Source organism: Anolis carolinensis, chromosome 2 (genome assembly GCF_035594765.1).
Source record: "Anolis carolinensis isolate JA03-04 chromosome 2, rAnoCar3.1.pri, whole genome shotgun sequence".
Lineage (NCBI taxonomy): Eukaryota > Metazoa > Chordata > Lepidosauria > Squamata > Dactyloidae > Anolis > Anolis carolinensis.
Window position 1 is genome coordinate 157,524,263 of NC_085842.1, and position 23,703 is coordinate 157,547,965.

The window sequence follows — 23,703 nt, forward strand, 5'->3', positions numbered from 1 at the left end:
TTAATTACTGGGGTGTTGTATGGATTCCAGATGTATGGAAAGGATCCTTGAAGATGCCAGCCACAGATGCAGGCAAAACGTGAGGAGAAAATGCTGCTGGACCAGAGCCATACAGCCTGGAAGCCATACAACACTCCAGTGATTTCGTCTATAAAAGTCTTCCACAATTAATTAATTAGATTGTCTGCACCATGTACTGTTGGGCTGAAAAACATTACATGGAAACTTCTGTAGTATGCTTCCTACTGATATCATCTATATTTATTATTAACACGAGGTAATAATAAAGAAAGAGATCTGTCTCTGAGAACAGGGTGTTTAGTGAAAGGCTGGCTTGGAGGCCTCTCATTGATGACAACAATAACAAGAGCATAGTGTGGTGGTTTTGACACTGGATTATGACTCTGGAGACGCTCTCAGCCTCAGAGAAAGGCAAAGCCCCTCAGAACAAGAAAACACTCTGACAGATTCTTAGTCTTGCTATTAGTCAGAAACTACTTGAAGATAGAACACTAATGACAAGCCCATAAGGGAGGATTAGCCAGTTGTTTATATTTTTCCATTCTTTCTCCTTCCCCAGCTATATATTTAGTGTGTATAGGCAGAACGGCGCTCCATGCAATCATGCCGGCCACATGACCTTGGAGGTGTATATGGACAACGCCGGCTCTTCGGCTTAGAAATGGAGATGAGCACCAACCCCCAGAGTCAGACATGACTTGACTTAACGTCAGGGGAAACCTTTACCTTTACCTATAGGCAGAACATATTGTTCTGATCTAAACAGATATTACCACTAAAAAGTTAGCAGGGCAAGTGAGACACAGTTGTGACACACACATGTTCCATCCATGGTACAGGCTCTCCCTGCTCAAAATGCAGTAGGTTTCATCAGCAACAATATTTAGCTGGAAGAAAATCTGTTATATCTACATCAATGGAACCAATTACACAGCCCAACCCAAAAACAATATTCTTGGTGTCTTGGTTTATAGGACTGTTCCTGGGGTTATTTGGGGCGCTGATTCAGAAAATTGCATTAGATAGACCACATGAGGTCTAGTTTCATAGATATGGTTATTACAGTTGTCTATGGGTGAGCAGATGACAACTGGTAGATGGCATTGGTTCTGTATCAAAAACTAAAGCTGATAGGGGGAAACTGGTTCCAATTTTTTAATCAGCAGACCAAATATACTCAGAAACAGGTGTAAGATTTGAGGCACAAAAACATGTGTTGGCCAGTGCTCCCTGTCTACTTAGGTTTTCAGTGTCAAGTAGACATTTACATTTGAAAAGTCCCAACCAGAAATGAAATTTTTATACCAGGATGTTGGATCTCCTTCTTGTTTCAATAAGCAGCTACCCAGTTGTAGCCACCTATTTGGCTGATCATCCCACGGCTTTCTAGTGATGATGTGATCGAGGTGACCACCACCCCCCCCCCCAGGACTTTGTAAAAGATAGTTCAAAAATCAAGACTTTATGTTCTATATTCCATATATTTATAGTAGAAGGTGATTGAGACTTTTTACTGGAGTTTACTGTGGCTTACTAAAACTCTCTGCACAAAAGGTGTTTGACCTTTTAGCCTGAGGCAAGAGATGACAACTTCATGAATTGTAAAATCATGCTGCTAAAACTCCACTTTTATGAATTTCCATGCTGGGTTCTCCAGATGTTATGAACTTCGTTCTTATCAAATATTTTCAATTGTTTATATCATTCATGATTCCCCTCTATGAAATGTAACTCACTTTTATGAATTCTCCCTTATTTCCATGAAATCTATCTATCTGCCTATATGTATCTGTACTCTTTGGGATCCCCGGAAAATATGTATTTTTCCCAGCATGGTTTATATTCCAACTTTATTTTATTTTTCATTTTATTTCATATAATTGTCAAATTATGAAATCAAATAAGAAATATTTTGAACTCAGCATGAACCCCAGAACTTATCCCATTTCCTATGACCCAGGCTTCCTTTCCCAAAAAAACAAAAGGATAATCTGCCACCGCTAAATCCAATCAAATTCAAATTGCATGGACAATATAGGGCTTGAGTCGCCGAATTCGGAGATTGCTGACCTAAAGGTGATTCGCCCCAAGGCAAACATTGTCATAGAACACCCAAAGAAATACCCAGGACACCTCAGGAAGGCGCCCTGCAGAGCCTGTCAATATGGCTCATCACCACCCATCTTTGCTTCCATCTCTGACACCCCAAGGCATATCTGGAATCTGTATACGTGACAGAAACCCGGACACCCTTGATTGCTGCCATTAATAAAATAAGCACCCTTTAGAAATCAGTCTAGCAGGACTTAATCCTCTGGTTCCTGTCCCTGTCACCTCATTGTTTCGCTAACTCCCGCCTTCTCTCTCCTGATTGGCCCGAGTGGAGACGTAAGGCAGCTTCCTATTGGGCCAACGGAGCGAGGCGGGAAACGAAAGCCCGCCTCGTTCAACCTTCTAGCCTATCAACGATCAGATGGGCGGGGAAGCAGGGTGGGAAATTCAAAGGGCTGTCAGACTGAAATTTTGTATAAATATGGCTTTATTTTGATTGTATGGGACTGCTGGTAAGTCGAATGATTCCTACCAGAGTCCTCTTCAGCTGAATTGCTCAATAAAGACTCCTTGGCGGATTTTCCTTCAACTTTGGCGGACCTTCTTCATTTCGGCTTCAGGTTGTATTGCGGCTCGTATTTTCCTTTTGGCTCCGCCAAGGTCCGTTCTCTCAGGACCGGATCGGGTCTCTCCTCAAGGGCCCCGATCCCCTAAAACGCGGTCGACAACAATGACAGACGAATCATAAAAGCACATATGAAGTTGTCAAACACAAGTGGAACGGTCAGATTCAAGGGGGCTTTTTAATAATAATAATAATAATAATAATAATAATAATAATAATAATAATAATTTTATTGCTTTAGATCAGGCCTGCACAACCTGTGCCTCCCCCCCCCCCCCCCGGTGTTTGGGACACAAAGCCCTTGCCAATGGTCAGGAATTCTGGGAACTGAAGTCCGAAACACCTGGAGGGCTGCAAGTTATGCAGGCCTGCCTTAGAGACTAATTCAGATTAATTGGTCTTGTTGAGACATTAATGTATCAATTCAGCTTCTGATATATGAACTGCAGGAATAAATTGCCTTTAACATATCAGCTCTGGAGATCTATCTTTCTCTTACAGCAGCTCTTACAGAAACGTCAGGAGATAATACTTCTGGAACATGGCCACACAGCCCGAAAGACATACAACAACCCAGAAGCTCTTGTGTTTGTGTCAAGTGTGTAACTACTGGATTGCTGTGAGTTTTCCAAGCTGTATGGCCATGTTCCAGAAGCATTCTCTCCTGATGTTTCGCCCACATCTATGGCAAGCATCCTCAGAGGTTTTGAGGTATATTGGAAGCTAGGCAAGGGAGGTTTATATATCTGTGGAATAATGTTCAGGGTGGGATAAAGAACTCTTCTCTGATGGAGGTAAGTGTGAATGTTGCAATTAATCAGCTTGATTAGCATTAAAAAGCCTTGCGGCTTCACAGCCTGCTATAGATGTGGGCGAACATGGCCATACAGCCTGGAAAACTCACAGCAACCTTCTCAGCCTCCTCTCTATTTTCTCTCAAGAGCGACCCACGTCAGGAATTCAAATAGCAACCATGCATCCCTCCTCAGGATGCAACCAATTCCAGACATGTAGGTTCTCCCATAATTAAGCATTACTGCAGTCTCAGGTCTGATGCATCCTGTTTCAAGGCCCAAACACACAGTAAAATGAATGCAGTTGGACACCACTTTAATAGCCGTGACTCAATGCTATGGAGTTCTGGTATCTGTAGTTTTGTGAGGCACTCCCTGGCAGAGGCTCAAGATCTTGGAAAGCTACAACTTCCAGGATGAGTTGCTATGAGTTTTCCGGGCTGTGTGGCCATGTTCCAGAAGCATTATCTCCTGATGTTTCGCCCACATCTATGACAGGCATCCTCAGAGGTTGTGAAGTCTGTTGGAAAACTATGTAAGTCTACATTCCACAGTTATGTAAACCCCATTTGCCTAGTTTTCCAACAGACCTCACAACCTCTCAGGATGCCTGCCATAGACGTGGGCGAAACGTCAGGAGAGAATGCTTCTGGAACAGCACCATACAGCCCGGAAAACTCACAACAACCTAGTGATTCCGGCCATGAAAGCCTTCGACAACACAACTTCCAGGATGCTACAGCACTGAGCAGTCAAAGTGAGGTCAACCTGGACTCTTTCCAAAGTGAGTATGTCTCTTTAGGGATTCTCTAGGCCAGGCATGTAGGAGGCATGCAGGGCAGCTGGAGGGCAGAAGTTTGCCCATGCCTGCTCTAGGCCTTTGTAGTGGTTTATAGTGTGGTTCTATATTGATCACTAGATAAGAACGCTTACTGGGATCCTGACTTTACTCTCAACTCAAGTCTCCTCAGTAGCAAGGCCTCGAACAAGTTTTCCTGCCTTTGGAAAAAAAATTCCCGGCGTTCCTAGCGGCTCACCCCGCCGCGAGCCACCGCCCAGCGCGCGCTTAGCGGCCAGGACACCCTTCTATAGGCAAAAGGAGGCCGAATGCAGTCATTTCCTGGAGAAGTGCAAGGAGAGGCTCCTCCCCTTCCCCGCCCTCTTTTTTTCCCAGTCAGCCAACCAGAGGGCGCGTTTCTTCCCCGTGACCAGCCAGCGGCGAGAAGGAGGTGCCAGTCGTCCAAACGCCGGCTAGGAGGAAGGAGCACTTTGCTGTAGCTGCCGCCATGGTGGGTGCCTGACAGGGGGCGGCGAGCTTTGGGAGGCTTTGGAGCGCCTTTGTTGAGGGAGCCTGGGAGGAGAGCGGTAGAGGTTCCCGGGTTACCTTCAGGGTTGAGGGGCGGCGTGGGCTTTGGGAGGAAAAAGGCCCCCTCAGTGACCTCTCTGGTATTGGTTCCTTTGCAGTGTGACTTCTCCGAAGACCAGACCGCAGGTAGGCGCCCTGCTCTTTCTTGTATTTGGGGAGGATGAGAGGGAGGAGGAGGTCGGGGTGCATCTGTCTACACTAGGGAATGGATGCGGCTTGACACCGCTTTAACTGCCCTGGGCCTGGCTCAATGCTGTGGGATCCTGGCAGTTGTACTTTGGCACAGAAGCAGCTCAAACCCTTGCAAAACTACAGCTCCCAGGATTCCATTGCCTGGTTGTTGAGGTTGCTTTGATTCATTTTAATGTTGTTTTTATATTCTGCTGTTTATAATTGTTTAATTAGATTGTTATATATGTGTTTAAATATGTTTTTAGTTGGTAAACTTTGTTGTTGCTGGGCTTGGTCCCGCTTGTAAGCCACCCCGAATCCCTTCGGGGAGATGGTGGTGGGATATAAATATAAAGTTATTAGTATTATAGGAGGCACAATGGGTTAAACCCTTGTACTGTCTGAATTGCTGACCTGAAAGTTGCCGGTTCAAATCTGCAAGATGAGGTGAGCTCCCGTCTGTCAGCTCTAGCTTGTGGAAACATGAGAGAAGCCTCCCAGCTAATATCTGGGAGTCCCCTGGTCAACATCTCTGTAGATGGCCAATTCTCTCACATGAGAAGCAACTTGCAGGATGTTTTCAAGTCTCTTCTGACACAATAAAAATTATTGTTGTTGTTGTTATTATTATTATTATTGAGCCATAGCAGTTGAAGTCATGTCTAACTGCATTAATTATAAGTGGAGACGTACCCCTCAAGTCTTCTCACATTTAACCCCCTTCCAGGCCTGTTTGGGTTCATGGCTCTTCCCCCACCTTTCCTTTCCATTTCTTCTAGCTTTTCTCTCCTTCCCACCTTCCCCCACTCTTGATCACAGACCCTTCATGGTGAGTTGCGTGTGTGTTTGGGGAAACTGGATTTCATATTACTAACGTTTTTTTGTCCCTGTTGCTAATGTGACTAAACTTCTGGTGCATAATATTTGCATTGAACTAACAGTGGGCCCTCGGTATCTACTGGGGTTTGGATCCAGGATACCAGAATTCATGGATGCTCAAGTCCCATTAGACACAATGGCATAATAAATACACCATAGTAAAACCAAACATAGCCTTTTTAGAATAGTTCCAAGCGATGGATACAGAGAGCTGGCTGCATATAGTGTTAAACGAGGCTTCTCTTACTTTGGGCCCCTTCTACACTGCCATATAATCCAGACTATCAAAGCAAAGACTCTACATAATAATACACTTTATTTATATTCTGCTTTAACTTACCAGAGGGACTCAGAGCAAATTACAGTACACATGTAAGGCAAACATTCAATGCCTTTTATACATGAACTGGATCATCTGAGTCTACACTGCCATATAGTTTATATTATCACATCAGAAAATCCACATCTGTGAACTGGATTATATATGCCTACACTGCCATATAATTCAGTTCAAAGCAGATAATTTGGATTTTAAAGAGCAGTGTAGAAGGGGCCTTGTTGAGCTGCCTGTTCCCATGTTAAGGAGCCTTCCACGTTTCCCTAAAAGTTTATCCTGGCCCTTCTGTGTAGGTTTTTATATGATTAACCCGCAAACCATCCTCCTCCCACCTGGTTATGGTGAGTGCGTGATGGTATTTCCTGGTTCAAACTGTTGGGAGCGGGCTCACCCAAATCCCTTTGATTATTCACTTTCACAGTCCATTGCTAGGTGACTGACTGCGTTTCAGACTGCTCAGTGTGCATATTTGAAACTGGAGTGCCATTGGCCCAGGCAGGCAGCTCTCTGAAGCAATAGGGCCCTTTGGGCGTTGTGCAAAAAGACAGGATATGATTGAACACGGCGGGTGGAATGGCACTTTCCTTCTCCCCTGGTAAACGCCCAGAATTCAGCTAGATTTGGACGGAGATTTTTCTCATCCCCTGCCTTGTTTTGGGAGAGTTTGAGAGACTTGGGGGTAGCCTTGTGCCTTCCAACTTTTTGTTTAACTGCTTGCTTCTCTGCTTGAAGGGAAGAGTTTCAAATGAACCAAAATGGGTGCCTAGTTTATGTTGTCTTGGTTTCCTTATAAGGGCAAGAGACTCGTTTCGGAGCAGGCAGGGTTGGGAGCTGCCGCACTGGTACATTCCTGCCTGGATCCCTGGAGCAAATGAGGAGAGAGATTCCTGGGCAAAGAAGGAAGTTTTGTAGTGTAGAGGTCTTAAGAGCAGCAGGCGCCACTGTCAAGCTCTGCTCCTAGTTGTATTTTTCTCTGCCCCTTGAGGCATGCCCAGATATGTAAATTCCTGTAATAGGTCTACATCACACCAGTTGTTTTTTTAACGGGAATTGGGACATGGTGTCATGTTTCTAATGCATGATTCCTCCTTAGAAACAGTTTTCAAAGGGACAGCAAAAAGAGCAAAGAGCTCATGGCACCTCAAAAGACAATCATTTTATTATATCATGAGCTTTTTGTGCTTTTCTTGATTACTTCCTCAGATGCTTGGTCAGAAGTTTAAATGCAGCACCCATCCAACTCTGTGTACTTAGTCTTGGTATTAAAAGAAGGAAAAGATCTTGTGGCATCTTTAAAACTAATTTATTTTGATATAAGATGAATCCCCCAAAAGATATGCTGAAATCAAACAGTAAAAGATACCACAAGAGGAAGTGGGCAATAGACCACCAGAGTGCATGCTGTAATAGATGTGTTGGTGGTAAGGTGGCATGGGCCTCTTTGTTGTCTTCTTGGTATGCGACATGCCGCATGATTTCTACATATAGGTTTTTTGAGGGTTTTGCTTTCATATGGTTTGGCACGCTTAGATTTAAAGGATTTCCTGCCATGTTGCATGCTTTATTAATTACTCGTATGATTAAATCTGCACAGTCCACATACTGCAAACTGTAATGAATGTGCCACTTGGTGTACACTGGATGATGACAAAATAATACCTCAAAGGTAGCATCACAAGTTAGCAAAAAATATGATTTTTTTTCTTGTTCCTGAAGAAGCAATGACCATCGTGTCGAGCCATATTCCTTTACCCCAGAGCTAGAGAATATGAAGCCATCCAGATGTTTGATGTGTTATTATTACTTTCTGCAATAATCAGCATAGCCTGTGGTGAGGGATGATAGCTGCACCCTGGTGTCTAGAATGTCACACATTTCCCTGATAGTTAAAGCGTCCAGTTATGTGTGTATTTTTTAAAGTATGCACGATTTCTGCATGTTATGAAATACTTCAGTCTTTAGGGATGTACCTACAACTCTCTTTGCTGAGCTCTCACTCACAGTGTGAGTTGATCATGGCTTTTCCTTTATGTGACATCTCCTTACAATAAGATGCATGCATGCTACCACTTCCAAAGTGATTCATTTGATAGTTTTGAATGCTAAACATATTTGCTTCACTCTAGTTGGGGTCAGAGGGAGAAAAGCTGTGTGTCTTTGTGTGGTGTGGTTGACAATGGATTTGTCATTGGCCTTGCTGGTGAATTATTTGCTCTTATAAATTTGTGGTAGGTCATGGAGAATTTCCCATGTCTTGTCTTAGCTTGGGAACTTTACAACTGATTTTAATGGGTAAAAAGGAAGCTAATAGTGCTTCTGCCACAAGCAGCAATATGATAATGACAATGAAATATTTATATAGCACCATCACTGAATGTGGCACTTTCTTCCAGAGCAGGATCCAAGCTGGTTTCCAAATACAAGAAGTTAAAACATGTAACATATAATCTAAAACAATTAAGATCATATACAATAATACATTTTTAAATCAATTAAAATATACAGAAGTGAATAGATATATAAAACAAGTCCCATAAAAACCCACCCTATTTATATATTAAAAGTTTTCTTAAATAAAAAAATGTCTTCGCCTACCAGCGAAGGGACATGTGCACACCTAGAGGGAAGAAAGAAATAATAAAGAAAACTATACATTGTAATTGTAAAATGTTTGTCTTGAGCCTGTCATGGATTATACTGCCATAATTTAAGAGAGGAATGGCAAAGAGAAACATTGAATACGTGCTTCCAGTAGAAACCTTTGCCATCAGTTCAAAGGCCGAGATTACCTAATGCCACCTACTAAATGGGAGGCTTTGAGGTAATTAAGTCGCAAGCATCTTTAGCCAAATGTCTGGAGCAATTGGCTGTTATGGAATTTGTGACTCGGTAAACACATCACTGAAATCTCTGAAGGGGATAATCTCTAAAACCGATCTTCTCAGTCTGTGGCCCTGCTCTGGCACACGCATTGCACTGCAGCGTATCAAACTTCTTCGTGGCTGATCCTTAGTATTATCCAGCTGCCATTTAACCCCTCTGCTATACTCTTGGGTACATCCAGGCTTTGCTAACTACAGCCCAATATAAGAGTTCCTCTGGTGCATGGAGCCTGTTCACTCTGACAGAAGCCATCACTGAAATTGCCTGATGGCTCCCAAAATGAGTGCCAGTGTGGAGGAGGTGCCTGCTGTTGGCATTCAAGCAATTTACAGCAAGAGATGTCAAGGCATAGTGCCTTGGAACTGCAGGCCATAAATGGCATTTTAGTATCTAGACTGATGGAGCAAAGAAGGCACTCTATGCCATCCAAGATTGTTCCTGTGTGTATACGTTTTTTAAGAGGTAGACAGACTTCTATTTGTTAGAGTAGCAAATGGATATTAATCTGACAAATGGAAATGTCACAGCTTCATGAACAGATGCTTTAACTTCTTTAGCCTGTTGCATCCAAAGATCTCAGTGTCACTGTCCACAATAGGGCTGGTCTAAGACAGTTTGTTATTTGAGACAAAAAACGAGATGGCACCCAGTTACATAAACTGATAGGCCAGACGGTTGAATCTTACTTCAGCATATTACATTTGAGGGAAGCAGATTTTTCAGAGAGCCAACAACAATTACAGCAGTGGCTTGTGATTACTATTTCAGTGCAGTTGTGAATCCATGCTAAGTTTGAGTCTGATAAAATATTTAATGTGTATGACATGGTTCCAAGAGGGTCTATGCGTTGTTGTTGTTGTTTTTTTTTTTCATTATCCAACCAGGAGCCTTTTATACTCCACACTTAGAGTATTGTAACTTCGCTTGAACTGACATGGCTGCATCCTGTAGAATCATTGGATTTGTAGGCTAGATTGCTATCAGCCAGGAGGACTTTGCTTCTGTGTTCTTGCATGCCTGGGAACGCGACTGAATGGTCTTGGGGTCTCTTCCATCTCTGTGAGTCTGTAGTTTAGGGAGGATCATTTACATTTTTTCTGGTGCTTCTACCCAAATTACAATATACACATACCAACATGGACTCCATAGGATGCCGCCATAGATTTAAAGTGGAAGCATGGTGATATAACTGCGCAGTGTGAAAAGATCTTTAATAGAAGAAATCAAAGTGATCATTAGAAGGTGAAGATTTTAGTAGGGTTTTGGTAGTCAGTGTTTTTTTAGGGCAACTTGATCTAGTTGCCATTCTGGGTTGCCTTTGTTTCTCTGTGTAGATTCTGTTACTTTAAGGCTCCAGTTTCTTCATCTTGGTGCCTCTAGAAACTGGATCTTGCTTGGAACAGCCTAGTTCTCAAATAGCAGGCCTATCATCTGTTAGTTGAATAGGTTCTAGAAAGGGGGAGGAAGCTTTTAGATGCAAGTAAGTTGACACTATCACTATCACCTCCTCACACGCCAGAAATGAGATCAAAGACAGTGGATCGTGGATTTAGATGATGTGATATATAGTTTAGGGTTTTACAGGCAGAAAACAGCGAGAAATGTGAAATTTCTCATAGATGGCAATGTTGCTTGAGTGGTTCCAAGAACTCTCAATGTAGAAATTCAGTGTTGCAAAGAGAAATTAAAAGATGGAATTAACCTTCCCATGAATACTACCTGCTTTGTGAAAAGCAGAATATAAATCAAATAATAAATAGACACCACAGAAACTCCACATCTTCTCGAACTTTCCTTGGGAACCAACCACAAGCCTAAATCAGCTACTTTCAAACTAGATTTCTGAGACCCCTTTCACACAGTTGAATAAAATCCCACGTTATCTTTGAACTGGGATATATTGCAGTGTAGACTTAGTTATTCCAGTTCAAAGCAGATATTGTGTGTTATTCTGCCTTGATATTGTGGGTTATATGGCTGTGTGGGCCCTGGCTTACAGCATTCATCATCTGCAGTGTCAATGGGGAGGGAAATGGTAGGCCCAATGTTAAGGAAGGCTGACCTGTAGTGACTGGCAGGTAGAGGCAAAAAGAAGAGCGGACTTCAAAATCCACTTCCTCCTACTCTGACCAAGATTAGGTGAGGCTGTTCATATGGAATATCTTCTGTGATGCAGGATCAACCATTCTCCAGTTTCTAAGCAATGTAAAAATCAGACATTCTTATGGATAAGACATAGCTTGATAGCAAATTCCTGATAAAAAGCGACTGCAGATCAAAAGGTATCAGGTGCTTTCAGCATGCCTTTCGTTTCTTCAGTTTCTTGTAAAGCCACTGTCTTTAGAGCAAGACTCCTAAGCCATCTTGCAACTAGTGATTTCTAGAATTCTTGCAAAAGTATAATGTGATGTGCCATATTTTGCCACCGAATAGTTACACTCCCCCCCCCTTTTTTTTTTAAAGGAGCAGGTGTGACTATTACGCAGTGGCAACTATTACAAGGCAGGTGAAGCCCCATAACTGGAAAGGGGGCAGGTGCATGTGCGAGAGAGGCTTCACACCCCCACGCAGCTGTTCCCTTTGCAATTGAAGTAATTTTGCATCTGAGGAAAGCCCGGTAGCTCTAAGGGGGTGGGCACACAGACTCATCCAGGCAACTGCACAGGCAAGTGAATAAAGGATGCGACTGTTACGCATGGAATAGCAAGTGTGTCTTTGGATAATGTGTATGCGTAGAGGAAGGTTCCCTGCAAGATTGGAATACTGCTTTGGAAAAGACGGAGATTTATGTCTCATTTTCAGGTGCGACATCTTGTCAATGGAAAGAAATATATGCCAATCCTCCCTGACTGTACTTGGGATTCCTTTTTGCCTTGAAGTCTTATTTTACCTTGAGTTCTAATTGCTTCCCTCTCTGTGACACTCCACAGAGTTCAAGGAGGCTTTCCAGCTCTTTGACAGAACAGGTGATGGCAAGATCCTTTATAGCCAGTGTGGAGATGTGATGAGAGCCCTGGGCCAGAACCCCACTAATGCTGAAGTCATGAAGGTTCTTGGGAACCCCAAGAGTGACGGTGAGTGCCCCCATGTCCCTTAACACTCTTGTGTGGAATAGGATGGGGCAAAATGCAAGTGCCTCTCCTTCAGCCTAAGGTGAAATCTCAGAGGTTCTGTTTATAAGGAAGACTTCCATTCCACCCTTCATAAATCATCTGAGCGTTTGACTTTCTGAAATTAGTATGGTAGCAACAGTAGTCTGTGACATCTTTTAACGTCTCTTACTCTGTTTTATCCCTCCTTCCCCAGAAATGAATATGAAAACACTGAGCTTTGAACAGTTCCTGCCCATGATGCAAACTATTGCCAAGAACAAGGACCAGGGATGTTTTGAGGACTATGTGGAGGGACTCAGGGTCTTCGACAAAGAGGGGAACGGCACAGTGATGGGAGCAGAAATACGTCACGTTCTGGTCACCTTAGGTATGCCTAAAGGATAGTTTGCCATTAAACATATGTCCAGATTATTTATAAACTTGACAATTGGGAGTACTCAGTTTTTAAAGTTTAATTTGTTTTGTTTATTCCCAGGCTTTTTTCAGAGCATACTCTGAAGCAAAATGAGGCTTATACATTTTTAAACAGAGATAGAACAACAAATGTTTCTGCCTCTGTAGTTGTGAAGAGGAAGAAAATACTTACTTTTTTTCTCTGCAGGGGAGAAAATGACAGAGGAGGAAGTAGAGATGCTTGTGGCTGGCCATGAAGACAGCAATGGTTGCATTAACTATGAAGGTGAGAAGCTGGCATGATATGTTCCCACTTGCTGCACATTGAACATTTTCCCCTTACCTTGAGAGACCCAACTGTATGTAAATAAAGGGAGATTTCTGAGTGTGGTCAGAGGTCTCACAGGGTGCTTCTCTATAAAGCACACATATTTTATCATGAGGAGGTTTATGTGTACCTTGTTCCAAATTTGAGTAAAGGGAGACACCCGATATTGTTCTAGACTGGAAATAAGCTGAACGGGTGTCTCTGTCATTGTGTGTGTTTCCAATTGAAGAGGGGATGGGTGAATAGTATGCTTGGGTTGCTGCGGATAAAAACTTTTGATCTGTTCACATTGCTCATTTACTGACACATACATTCTGTCCCTATCAAGAGCTTAGAACAGTTGCCTTTTTGAGGAAGTACTAGAACTTGTGTCTGCCTTTGATCCTGTACTGGGAGACGGGTAGGATGTAAATAAATAAAAATAAAATTTCAAACCTACTGGTCACTCTGGTTGAGGGGGATCTGGGAGTTCTAGTCCAAAAAAGCAACTGCTTTAAGCTGTAGTCTGTGTCTTAAGCCTATGACTTTCTGCAAATGTGTACTGTAGCACTCCTGGTGTGTAAATGTCTTAGGACAATAAGGAAGGTAAAAGTTCAGTTCAGAAGGCAAGATGTGTTAAGAATGTGTGGTACAAGTAACATTGAGTTAACATGTGTTTGAGCTTTAAGTGCACTGTTCTGTGAGTTAAATGTTCCATGTGTCTGTTTTGTTTGTTCATTTGCTTGATCAATTTTGATGTTTCTTCCTTTCTACAGCATTTGTGAGACACATCTTATCAGGGTGAATTCGAATGGGGTACGCCTCCTTCAAACCTACCTCTTTTTTTTAACAGCCTCCTTTTTTTGTCAACCTAAAAAAAGGAAGATTTTTGTTTGCGCTCTATTTTTCCCTCCATCCCTCTTGTTCAATATCTTCCTCCCAATCTTCTTGGCATGTCTTTGCATGTAGCTGATTCTCTGACAAAATCCAAAAGCAAGGGTGGCTGGGGAAGTGAGGCAGCTCATTGTTTAAAGCAAGACTGTGCCTGCGTAACTTTGCTGGGCTTGGAACAGAGGCTATTGGGTGGCAGTGTGAAGGGGAAGCCACCTTCCTTGGTGACACGGTGAGGGCTAAGAACCTGGATCTCTGTTGTTATCTAGCTTCCGGGGCATTCCTGAGATGCTATGGGATATTACAGCCATCTTTTTTGTGTTTATTCAGAAAACATGAAGTTCTCTTCATGCATGCACTTTTCTCCAAGTGGTAATTTCTAAAGCATCCTTGCATGGAGAACTGCATGCATGGACCAAATGGTTCATTGTCCCAAAAAAGAAGTCACCATCAAATTTGTTTGAGGAGTGCTTATTTAGCTTATTTAAAAAACAAAACAAATGCTTTTAGGAGTTCAATATAATCAAATAGTACTCTCTCTCCAAACTGACTCAGTGACTGACTTCCTTACCAACCACCTCTAATGAGGGATACAGCAAAAAGTCAGGAGGCAGATAAAAAAGGCAGGTGAAGACCCTGGAAGCAAGGCTTTGCCGTCTGTAGACCAAGCCCTTGACTCCAAATCCTCTGTTTTTCAACTGTCAGACTCCTAACTCCATCATAAATGGCACATGTATATCAGTAATTTCAGGTTTACTGCAATAAAATGTACCACAGGCTATTTTATTGCCACCACATGAATAAGCAGACTACTTAGATTGATAGATAAATAGGTATGTTATTAAAACCTCTGAATCAGGAAATGTTTCTAAATTGCTGTGATACTAAATATGGAAGAAATGAGGCGTGTGTAAGTTTTTGTTTTGAAGCCAGAATCAGTGTATTTCTCCCAGCTCCGCCTGTAAGTGCTTCCTACTCCACAACTGTGACTAAAAGTGAAGTTTCTAATTTGCAAATAAGCCAAAGAATGTCTAAATGTATTCTTGTATCCCAAGAGCAGATATCATTTTGGGCTCTCGCTGTTTCATGGCGCTAGGGATACGTATGTGTTCAGAAATGAACTTAGGATTTTGTGGGGCAAGTTGAATACACTTCCCAGATTTCTCTGGCTCTTTCCCTAGTGTTTGGGAAAACTTTTGTCAGCAAGAGAACAGAAGGGGCATGAAAATGAAAAGAAGCAGAACTTGTCAAGATGAAATGTACTCAAAATGTCATCTAGAAGAATACATTCAGCCTTGAACACAAGGATTTTCCCCACCTGTTGTCAGTGCAAAATTAGGGTTCTGTGGTGTGCAACAGATAATTATACTAAAATAATATTGAAGAAAAGGCCTGTAGTTCTCCTTTAATTCCCATGGCAGCTGTTTTGAAGCCTGGGGCAACTGGCCATGTCTCATAGCTCTCATCCTGCCATTTGCTGGAAATTTGCCACCTTCCCCAAAGGTTCATTGGACAGTCTTTCTTTAGGGGCCTGTGCTGCGAGTGCCGCCTGCCTGCCTGCCTTTATTCCCCGCTGCCCTTCTCTCTACTTAGGTAGGCTTGGCCAGAGAGCCGGGTACCTTCTCTGCTGTAGCTGAGTCTCTCTCCAACTACTTTTCCTCTCTGCAGAAAAGCAGAGCCTCTTTGTAGGATCAGCTCCAAAGCTAATGCCTGGCAAATAGTTAGTAGAAATGCCCATGTTGCCTTCTTGTTTACTTGTTGCTTGAGCAATTCCAAACTAATTTTGGAAAGGACCTCTCTCTTCCTTAAAAGTGGGTGTGGGTGGGACTCATGGGTGTCAGAGTGCAGAGGAGGGGGACATGCCGTGTGCGCTGTGGCAGCGACATTAGGAAAATTCACGGCTCTGAATTAGAATTCCTGACAGGCAGGGAAAAGAAAAATACTGTATTTCATCGCATAATAGTCACCATCGTGTAATAGTCACACTCCCATTTTGGTGGTATATTTGTTTTCTTTGCATAATAATTGCTCCCCCACCAACGCACAAGACCTACGGGGTTTCCTTTAGCTGTGCAGTCAAAGGAAGCCACATAGGGCACATGCACTGCTGGGCAGTCACACACCCCTTTTTTAAGGAGGGTCAAGGGCAAAAAAAGTATGACTATTACTAGGAGAAATACGGTAATTATGATTGAATGAGATTGAGGGGTTTTCCTGTTGGCCTCTTTTTTCTATCCAGTGCAATCTCCGCATTCAAACAAACTACCTATCCAGAACTCTACATCGTTGACTTCAGCCTAGCAAGTAGAAGCAGGCTGTAGCTTTTATTTCTTTGCAATACATCCCTATGGATGCTATTGGGATTAGCCAAAGGTGAGTTGATGAAAGTTTCACTCCAGTGTCTGCTCACCCTGTTGTAGGACTTACTACAGTTGGAAGTTGCCTCTCAGTACAGAGCATAAAGAAATCATTTTTTAATCAAAACAATACACACAAACACTCATGCTAACCTTGAATCCCCATGTTCTGGCAGGTCTCAGTTCCCCCGGTAGGATTAGCGTGGCCCCTGGTGTTTTGTTCCTAGCTCTCTGTTTCTCACACAATTTTCTTATTTTTTTCTCCACAGAGTTGGTGCGGATGGTTCTGAGCGGCTGATGATCACCTCTAGCTTCTCCTCTAAAAACCACCTCCCATTTATCCTTAAAATGTCTGTGCCTTCTTATCTGTGTATGAAACAAGTTTGGTCCCCTATTCTCTGACCTCTTGGTTTAGTCCAGGGAGGGGAGGTGAGAGAATTACACAATATCTACAGAAGGGTGCTCCTGAATAGAAGTGCAGCAAAGTAAATCTCCAGCTGACTTGTCTTGCATCACTTTAGTTCCAGAACCGTTTGGCTCTTTCTCCCTGTCAATTGCTTTAATAAACTGTTCCAAAAATTGTCGTAGTGTGATTCCTTTTTTAAAAACAACATAAGCTACCTGAGTCTGTCAGCTCCAGCTCCTCATGCTGGGAGACATGAGAGAAGCCTTCCACAAGGATGGTAAAAACATCAAACATCCAGGCATCCCCTGGGCAACATCCTCACACCAGAAGCGACTTGCAGTTTCTCAAGTCGCTCCTGGCATGAAAAAAATCATATTTATTATGAAATACCGTATTTACTTGATTCTAATGCTGAGCTTTTTACTAAATTACCTTTCCAAAATTAGGGTGCGCATTAGATTTGCATAATATAAATACTTTTGTGGGGTTTTTTTAGCTTTAAATGTCATAATCAGCACTTTGAGCTGTACCCGGAAACAAACTGACAGCCAGTGGAGCTGCTTCAACCGGGGGGGGGGGGGGGGGGGTCCACTCTCTGTAGCCAGCCCGAGTCAGCAACCTGGCTACTGCTCTTTGGACCAGCTGACATTTCTAAGCACTCTTCAGAGGCAGCCCCAAGTAGAGTGCGTTACAGTAATCCAGATGGGATATAACTAAGACACGTACCGCCATGGCCAGATCCGGCCCCTTAAGGAACAGGCTCAGTTGGTGCACAAGTTTTAATTGTGCAAAGGCCCTCCTGACCACTGCAGATATCTGGGCCTCCAGATTCAATGCTGAGACCCCCAAATTGCAGACTTGTGTCTTCAGGGGGAGTGTAACTCTATCCAGCTTAGGCTGGGTCCCTATTCCCTGATCTGCCTTCCAACTGACCAGGAGCACCTCTGCCTTTTCTGGAGTAAGTTTCAATTTGTTTGCCCTCATCCCATCCATTACTGGTGACATGCACTGGTTTAGGGTCAGGACAGCTTCCTTGGCTTTAGGTGGGGAACTACCAATGATTAGACATGTTTTGTGTTTGTTTGGCTTTTGTGCATTTCGGCAGGGAAGAGAAATGTATTCAGTTGAAACATCTGCTTTACAATACTCTTTAACAGCCTCCTGAAAACTCCTGACTTTCCTTTTGAAGTTGCTTTTTGTGGGGATCCATGAAAGGTTTTCTTAAGGATTTTGCTTTAACAGTGTCTGGAAAGCATTATTATATTTTGGTAAAAACAGTAACGCAGAAGGACCGTTTCCTCGCCAATTAGAAGCCCCCTAAGTCATTGTGTACTGCCTCCCCCCTCTGCAGATTTATTAAAGTGGTGGACAAGAATACAAGACCTAATTTTGGCCAGTATGTATGCTCTTTCCCTAGAGTAGGCTTAACTGTTGAATCTGGCTATTTGGGCTTGCCCAACAGGAATGGAAAGGGAAGCATTTCCCTCTTACAAAGGTACCCATGATCAGAGCTATACAAGAGGGTGCCTTCTAACCACCAAATAAAGGCAACTCTGCCATACAGTCATGGCCAAGTGGGGAGGGATTGAATAGCTAGGAGAGGAAACATTTGTGAATTCTGCTGTCCTAAGGTCTCGTGTTCATCTGTTTAAACATCACTAGAATAGCAACAGCAGTACGCCTTCCTTGAAGCTGTCAGTGGGGCATCATGGATTTTCAGTGTTTGTGAGAGCAGCCAAGTCTTGCCAGCTCATATGTGAACTACCTGATTAGAAAAAAAGATATGTTACCTAGAGGAGCAAAAGCAGGAAACTAAATTATGTAATTTTATCCCAAGGTGTGTATTGGTTATGGCTAAGAAATCTGAGAAGTATTTCTATAAACCCATTGCAAATAACACAGAAATAAGTCAAATACATTGTTGGCTCAGAATATACTATTATTTCCTAAGCCCTACAAGAGCATCTACTGCATGAGGGATATTCACTCCTCCTTTTTCCCAGTGTACATTATCAGTTTGCCTTATAAGTGAACAAAGTGATATTGCTGCAACTCTCAGGGGTTGGCTTGGATTGGCGAGGAATTGCTGTCCCTAAACTATCTGGAGGACTATGCTCTCCTCACTTCTGAAGTAGATGATCAAAGAAAACACCTTTGTGGGGAAAGAACTAAATAAATAAAGGACACTACACATGTTGTTGCATTCATTCCTTGAATCTCCTATCACAAGCAAAGGGAAACATTTGAACCAGCTGTAATTAGATCTATATCTTCTCCTGCATCTATAGTTCTATAGCAAACTTTGGGTACTGCAGACCCATTACTTTTTTGAATGACATTACTCTTCCCATTCTGTCCTCTTAAACATCAAACTTTGATGCTAAGCAGGAAATGGGCACAAAGAGGTGAGCAGAAGTTGGAAGAGTAATGATCAGATCATGCCCTGCAAGCCTTGAGAACAAGGGAAGGAGCTGATCTATTTTACAGGCTCAGGGCTTCAAGGACCGTTGGACTGCACCATGAAAGACTTAACACATATACACAGTATAGGCTCTTTAATGAGGGATACTATATTCTCTACATAACAGCAGCATCTCCTACAGAACTACTTCTTAAACTGTGTTCCAACCCCAAATAGTTGTGTCACTGTACTCCACAAAAAGGATCAGCCTGTTTAGTAAGCCTTGCAAATGCTGACTTGTTATCAGTATATGTTTGATTTTTTATACCCATTTTATATAACGAGTCACATAAAAGGTATTAGGGTTGGAAAGTAGTTGCGGGTGAAAAAGGTTCAAGAAGCCCTACTCTTGAACACCAGGAATGCTGTTTTCCTGCTGAAAATCCCTGTTGTAGGCATGTGTGTGTGAAACACTTGTTGACATACTAACTTTGAAGGGTTTTCTTTGGCAAGGAATACTCAGAGAATGTTTGCCCATTCCTTCCTCTGAAATATACAGATTGCAGTACCTGGTATTTGTTGGCAGTCTCCCATCCAAGTACTAACCAATGCCAATTCTCCTTCGTTTTCCAAGATCACGCAAGATAATTTGCATTTACTTTCAAAGCATGTATGCACCTTCAATTCAGAAGTCACCTTGTGGTGAGCCCATTAATTTCACAGGGTTTTCTGAGGCAAAGAATACTCAGAGGTGGTTTTGCCAGTATAGTCTCAATCATTTAAAAAAAAACCAATAACCTGAACTGGATAGCCCTTCTGTATTGGTATTGTAAAGTCATAAAGATGAAAACACACTCTAAATGCATTTCTCACTGGCAATTAAAAATAGCACATTTCACTGCATAAGTCGCACTTTCCCCTCTTTTTGCATAATGACTATTACATGAAGAAGAAAAAATCCTGAAATTGCTTTCGTTGGAAAAGTAGGGAAGAGGGAAGATCCAAACCCATTTTGGGTTTTGTGAACTGCATTGCCTCTGAGGAAGGAGGAAAGAGTGGGTTCTATAATCCTCCATTTCATAGTTTTTAAATTGCCTTGTCTTCAGTGAAAGAAAGGATGGGGGAACCAGCCTCAAATAGTTCTGCGACTATTATGCGAGTCACATAAAATACAAATTTTGCCACTCCAAAAATTGGACTGCGACTATTATGTGGTGGTGAATATTATGCAATAAAATACAGCAGTTTGGCTATTCCACCATTGTCCCCATGCAGTATCATACCTGTCTTTGTAACTTACCTTGCAAAAAATTGGGTTTTTATCTGGCAAATAAAAATCATTTGTTGTAATATTTCTTTATTGTTTTAAAAAAAGAGCAAGACAGACACATACAAGGGGGGGTGGGAGTCAAACTCCCGCTTCAACCAGGTTTAAAATCAAAGCCCTCTATAAATAGCAGTGGCTGTTTCGATATAGGTTCTTGCCCCCCTCCCTCCCCAATTAGAAACACCTTTAAATAAAAAGTCTTGGTACGACCAGATACAAAAAAAGCATTGGGGAAAAGGAATGGGGTGGAGACACATGGGGAAAGGGAGCCAAAAGAGCAAAATCCTCTTCTGTCTTAATCGCTGTTTTGAAGCCTTTTTAAAACCCACCCAAACAGAATCCATGTTTAACACGATTTGGGGTTCTCTGTCCTTCCAAAGTGGCGAGGGCTCATCCTGGAGACATCACGAAGAGCAGTTCATAGCTTCTCACTGTGTGGGTGGGACTGGTGTGGCCGTGCTGGGGCTGGGAGCAATTGGATCTGATTGTAGTGATGGCCCTTGATCTGGGTTGAAGTAGAGAGGATTGGTATACATTACTGTCAGTCCTGATGAAATAAAGAGGGTAAACACCTACTGCAAAAATGCCTTGCTCTCATGTTCTTTCTCCTTTATCAATACAAACATTTTGATAGTTAAATAGTTGTGATTTTCTATTCCCCCCTAAAACTGGGACAAAGCGTCTAATGCAAAGGTACTGGATCATCCAGACTCTTTGGGGTGGAAAACGTCCCTCCTCCTCATACTCCCTGGCTCTCTCTCTCTCTCCATCCTGCTCCCATGTCTCATCCTTGTATCATCTGCCATTCAATATGACTTAGTCCTACAAGAAGACAACAGGGAATGAAAGCCTGATCTTCTCAAATTTCTTCTCAAATCAATTCCCAAATAGAAAAGACTTTACACCCTTTGCCAGTTTGGAAGCATATCCTTCCCACTCGATACTGCACTGTAAGGATACAGACCTTCAGAGAACACCTGAATTTACCAATCACAACTAGACCCTGAAGGAAAGGATTCAACAGGGATGAAAACCTGCTGAAGCACAGCTTGATGTGCTGTCAGCTTTCCTGATTGCATGTTAGAAAAAAAAGAGGCAGCTATTCTCTTTGCCCTCCTTTAGCAGACCCTGACATTAAAGCATATTGCAATCTAGTCCTGTCCTGTCTAAGGAAGGATGTGCCCAAAATTCCTGATTTTCTTGAACTCTGAACACGATACGAACGAAAAGCAAGAAGAAGTAAGCTATCTGTGGTTGTAGGGAAGGGATTCTAAGTAAAATGGCTCAAATAAGCAAGCCATGCAAACCATGCACAGGAGGGGCACATTCAAGAATCAGCCACTACACATGATTTCCAGCTGTAGGCATCTATGATGCTTTTGAGTAAGATTGGTTTTTAAAATCCCATACAAGATTCAGTAACGTAAACAGGATGAACATAGGAAATGTTATAAATCCTCTGTACATCTCAGAACGGCAACCTTTTAAAAAATAGCAACCATGTTTCTCTCATCTGTGCAGATTTTTCACCAATGTACATGGCATCTATGGTGGTAGTCTTGAAAATGTGCAAAAGTTGTTAAAAGCTTAATAAAGGAAAATATATCCTCCTCCAACAGTGAACAGCCAAGACTTTTAGAACACTTTCTTTCACTCCTTATAACCTCTGTTCCTTGCTCTGCTCTCTTTATTGCCAGCTTCGGGAGCCTTTCCCTGGAAAGATATCTGGCAAAAAAGATGAATACAATTCTTCAAGTTCTAACTAAAGAGGCATTGGATTCAAAATACAGCAGTTTACATTTGCCATATCTTGAATTCAACTCCTCTTTAGTTAGAAACATGCATTTAAAAGCAGAAGTTATACAAATACGTTTGCACCTAGAACACTGCACAGTGAAGTGCAACTCTTTTTCTTTCCTAAAGAACAGTTATTTCTTTCCTTTTACCAGGACAATGCCAAGAATAGAGTGCTGATAGTAATTAAGGCAGTTGGTTCACTTTGCAAACACTAGTTTTAACTAATTATAGTACTTAAGATATGTTGGGATAAATAAAGAAACAATGTGGGAATATAATAAATAACAATAAAAAACTTTATTTGTATTATGCCCTATCTCCCCAAGTGGACTCAGGGAGGATTACATAAATTCTCAGTAGGGAACAACAAAACAAGACAAATACATACCCTCTTCCTGCCATGAAATGTAATTCATTTATTTTGCTATGAGAGCATAAGATGGTGCAGTGTCTTCAAATGTCAAAGGAAATATCTTTTGCTGCACGAATCACAAACACCCTCTTGGGAATTCCTGATGTGCAATAACAGCTCTCCCTTTCCCATTCCACCCCCAAGTCTGGGTTAATTCTCACCTGATCCGAGACCAGCATTTGGAAGGAGGCTGCCCTGCATGGCTGCCACAATAGCTGGGCTCTGGGCAGCTGCGGAGCCGGGAGGCAGTGGGGCCCCGGCCGGAGGGTGCAGGGTGCTAGAGACGTTGATGATGGGCGGATTAGCCATGCTGCACGCAAGGTTACCATGCACTGGATGGATGGGCGTGTTAGCAGGGAAGTTAATGCCGATGGAGTCTGTTACGTTACTAGCCATGCTAAATGGGATGGAGGCAGGCATTCCAAAAGGCAGGGCTGAGGGGATATTACCAGCCATGGCAGGGTGAACGGCTGCTGGGGCTGCCCCGGGGAGGATCTGGGATGGAGGCTGCTGGTTGGGGAACGGAGGCTGGGCTTCAGAGAGAAACAGAGGGAGACAGGGAGAGAGAAAGCAGCAGTTGAGTGTGATGGTTTAGCAGCAAGCAAAGACTCAACGTGACTCATTCGCATTCACTGGGATTTGGGGATCTGAAACATTTGATCACACAATGCATACCACATATGACATTTTTCCAAAAGCATAGACTCCAGGCACGTGCCATCATGACAATTACTATGTGTGATGACTGACCTCAGCTGGCTTTCTCATCTAGAGTTAAACCATCACTAGAACATGAAATATTCTCTCCCACCCATAAAATTATGTAAGTTCCAGAAAGGAAACAAATGCCCAGCATTAATAAAAGATTGACTGTTACTTAATCTCTGCTATCTCTACATTTTAAGATACTCAATAACATTTAAGTCAAAGCCGATTCATTCCTTGCTATAGAAACAAAACTCTATGGTCAGTTTATTTGCTACCCAGTGATATTAATATCGAATAAATGATCTGTTTTTTTCTTGTGTGAATTTCACTTACAGTAGTTTTAGAGTAAGGTCTGGGTGTTCTGGTAGCAGCAAATGAACTGAGCCTTAATCTTTTATATTAATCCTTATAATCTCCTGTGGATTTGGATCGGCTACCATTAATCCTGTTCTGGGGACAAACT

At 42.5% G+C, this 23,703-nt stretch overlaps 2 protein-coding genes across 10 annotated transcripts in view; one reads left to right on the forward strand and one right to left on the reverse strand.

The window, feature by feature from the left end:
- The first annotated feature begins 4,636 nt into the window (after positions 1-4,636).
- LOC100561619 (myosin light polypeptide 6) lies at positions 4,637-16,770 on the forward strand. Of its 2 annotated transcripts, XM_016991227.2 has the most exons (7): positions 4,637-4,781; positions 4,957-4,984; positions 12,059-12,202; positions 12,435-12,608; positions 12,843-12,920; positions 13,718-13,757; positions 16,459-16,770. In XM_016991227.2, the coding sequence occupies exons 1-6, from the start codon at positions 4,779-4,781 to the stop codon at positions 13,744-13,746; spliced, it is 456 nt and encodes a 151-aa protein (XP_016846716.1). In that variant the 5' UTR covers positions 4,637-4,778; the 3' UTR covers positions 13,747-13,757; positions 16,459-16,770. The 2 variants fall into 2 exon arrangements, with proteins under 2 accessions (XP_016846716.1, XP_003216995.1); XM_003216947.4 differs by lacking the exon at positions 13,718-13,757 and having other exon boundaries at positions 4,638-4,781.
- A 3,563-nt stretch (positions 16,771-20,333) lies between these two features.
- smarcc2 (SWI/SNF related, matrix associated, actin dependent regulator of chromatin subfamily c member 2) overlaps positions 20,334-23,703 on the reverse strand; it is a 32,639-nt gene continuing 29,269 nt past the window's right edge. For 6 of the 8 annotated variants that reach the window (XM_062970930.1, XM_062970928.1, XM_062970926.1 and 3 more), the window contains exons 28-29: positions 22,982-23,065; positions 20,334-20,828 (exon numbers count right to left, since the gene is read on the reverse strand). In XM_062970930.1, the coding sequence (XP_062827000.1) occupies positions 20,752-20,828; positions 22,982-23,065 (161 nt within the window). In that variant the 3' untranslated portion in view covers positions 20,334-20,751. Of the gene's footprint in view, positions 20,829-22,693; positions 23,066-23,703 lie in introns of all 8 variants that reach the window. The other 2 variants (XM_062970924.1, XM_062970929.1) reach the window with 2 other exon arrangements.

Coding starts and splice junctions, on each gene's coding strand:
- LOC100561619 (XM_016991227.2), top strand. Junction 12,203..12,434: donor TGGGAACCCCAAGAGTGACG/GTGAGTGCCCCC, acceptor CTCCTTCCCCAG/AAATGAATATGAAAACACTG. Junction 12,609..12,842: donor TCACGTTCTGGTCACCTTAG/GTATGCCTAAAG, acceptor TTTTCTCTGCAG/GGGAGAAAATGACAGAGGAG.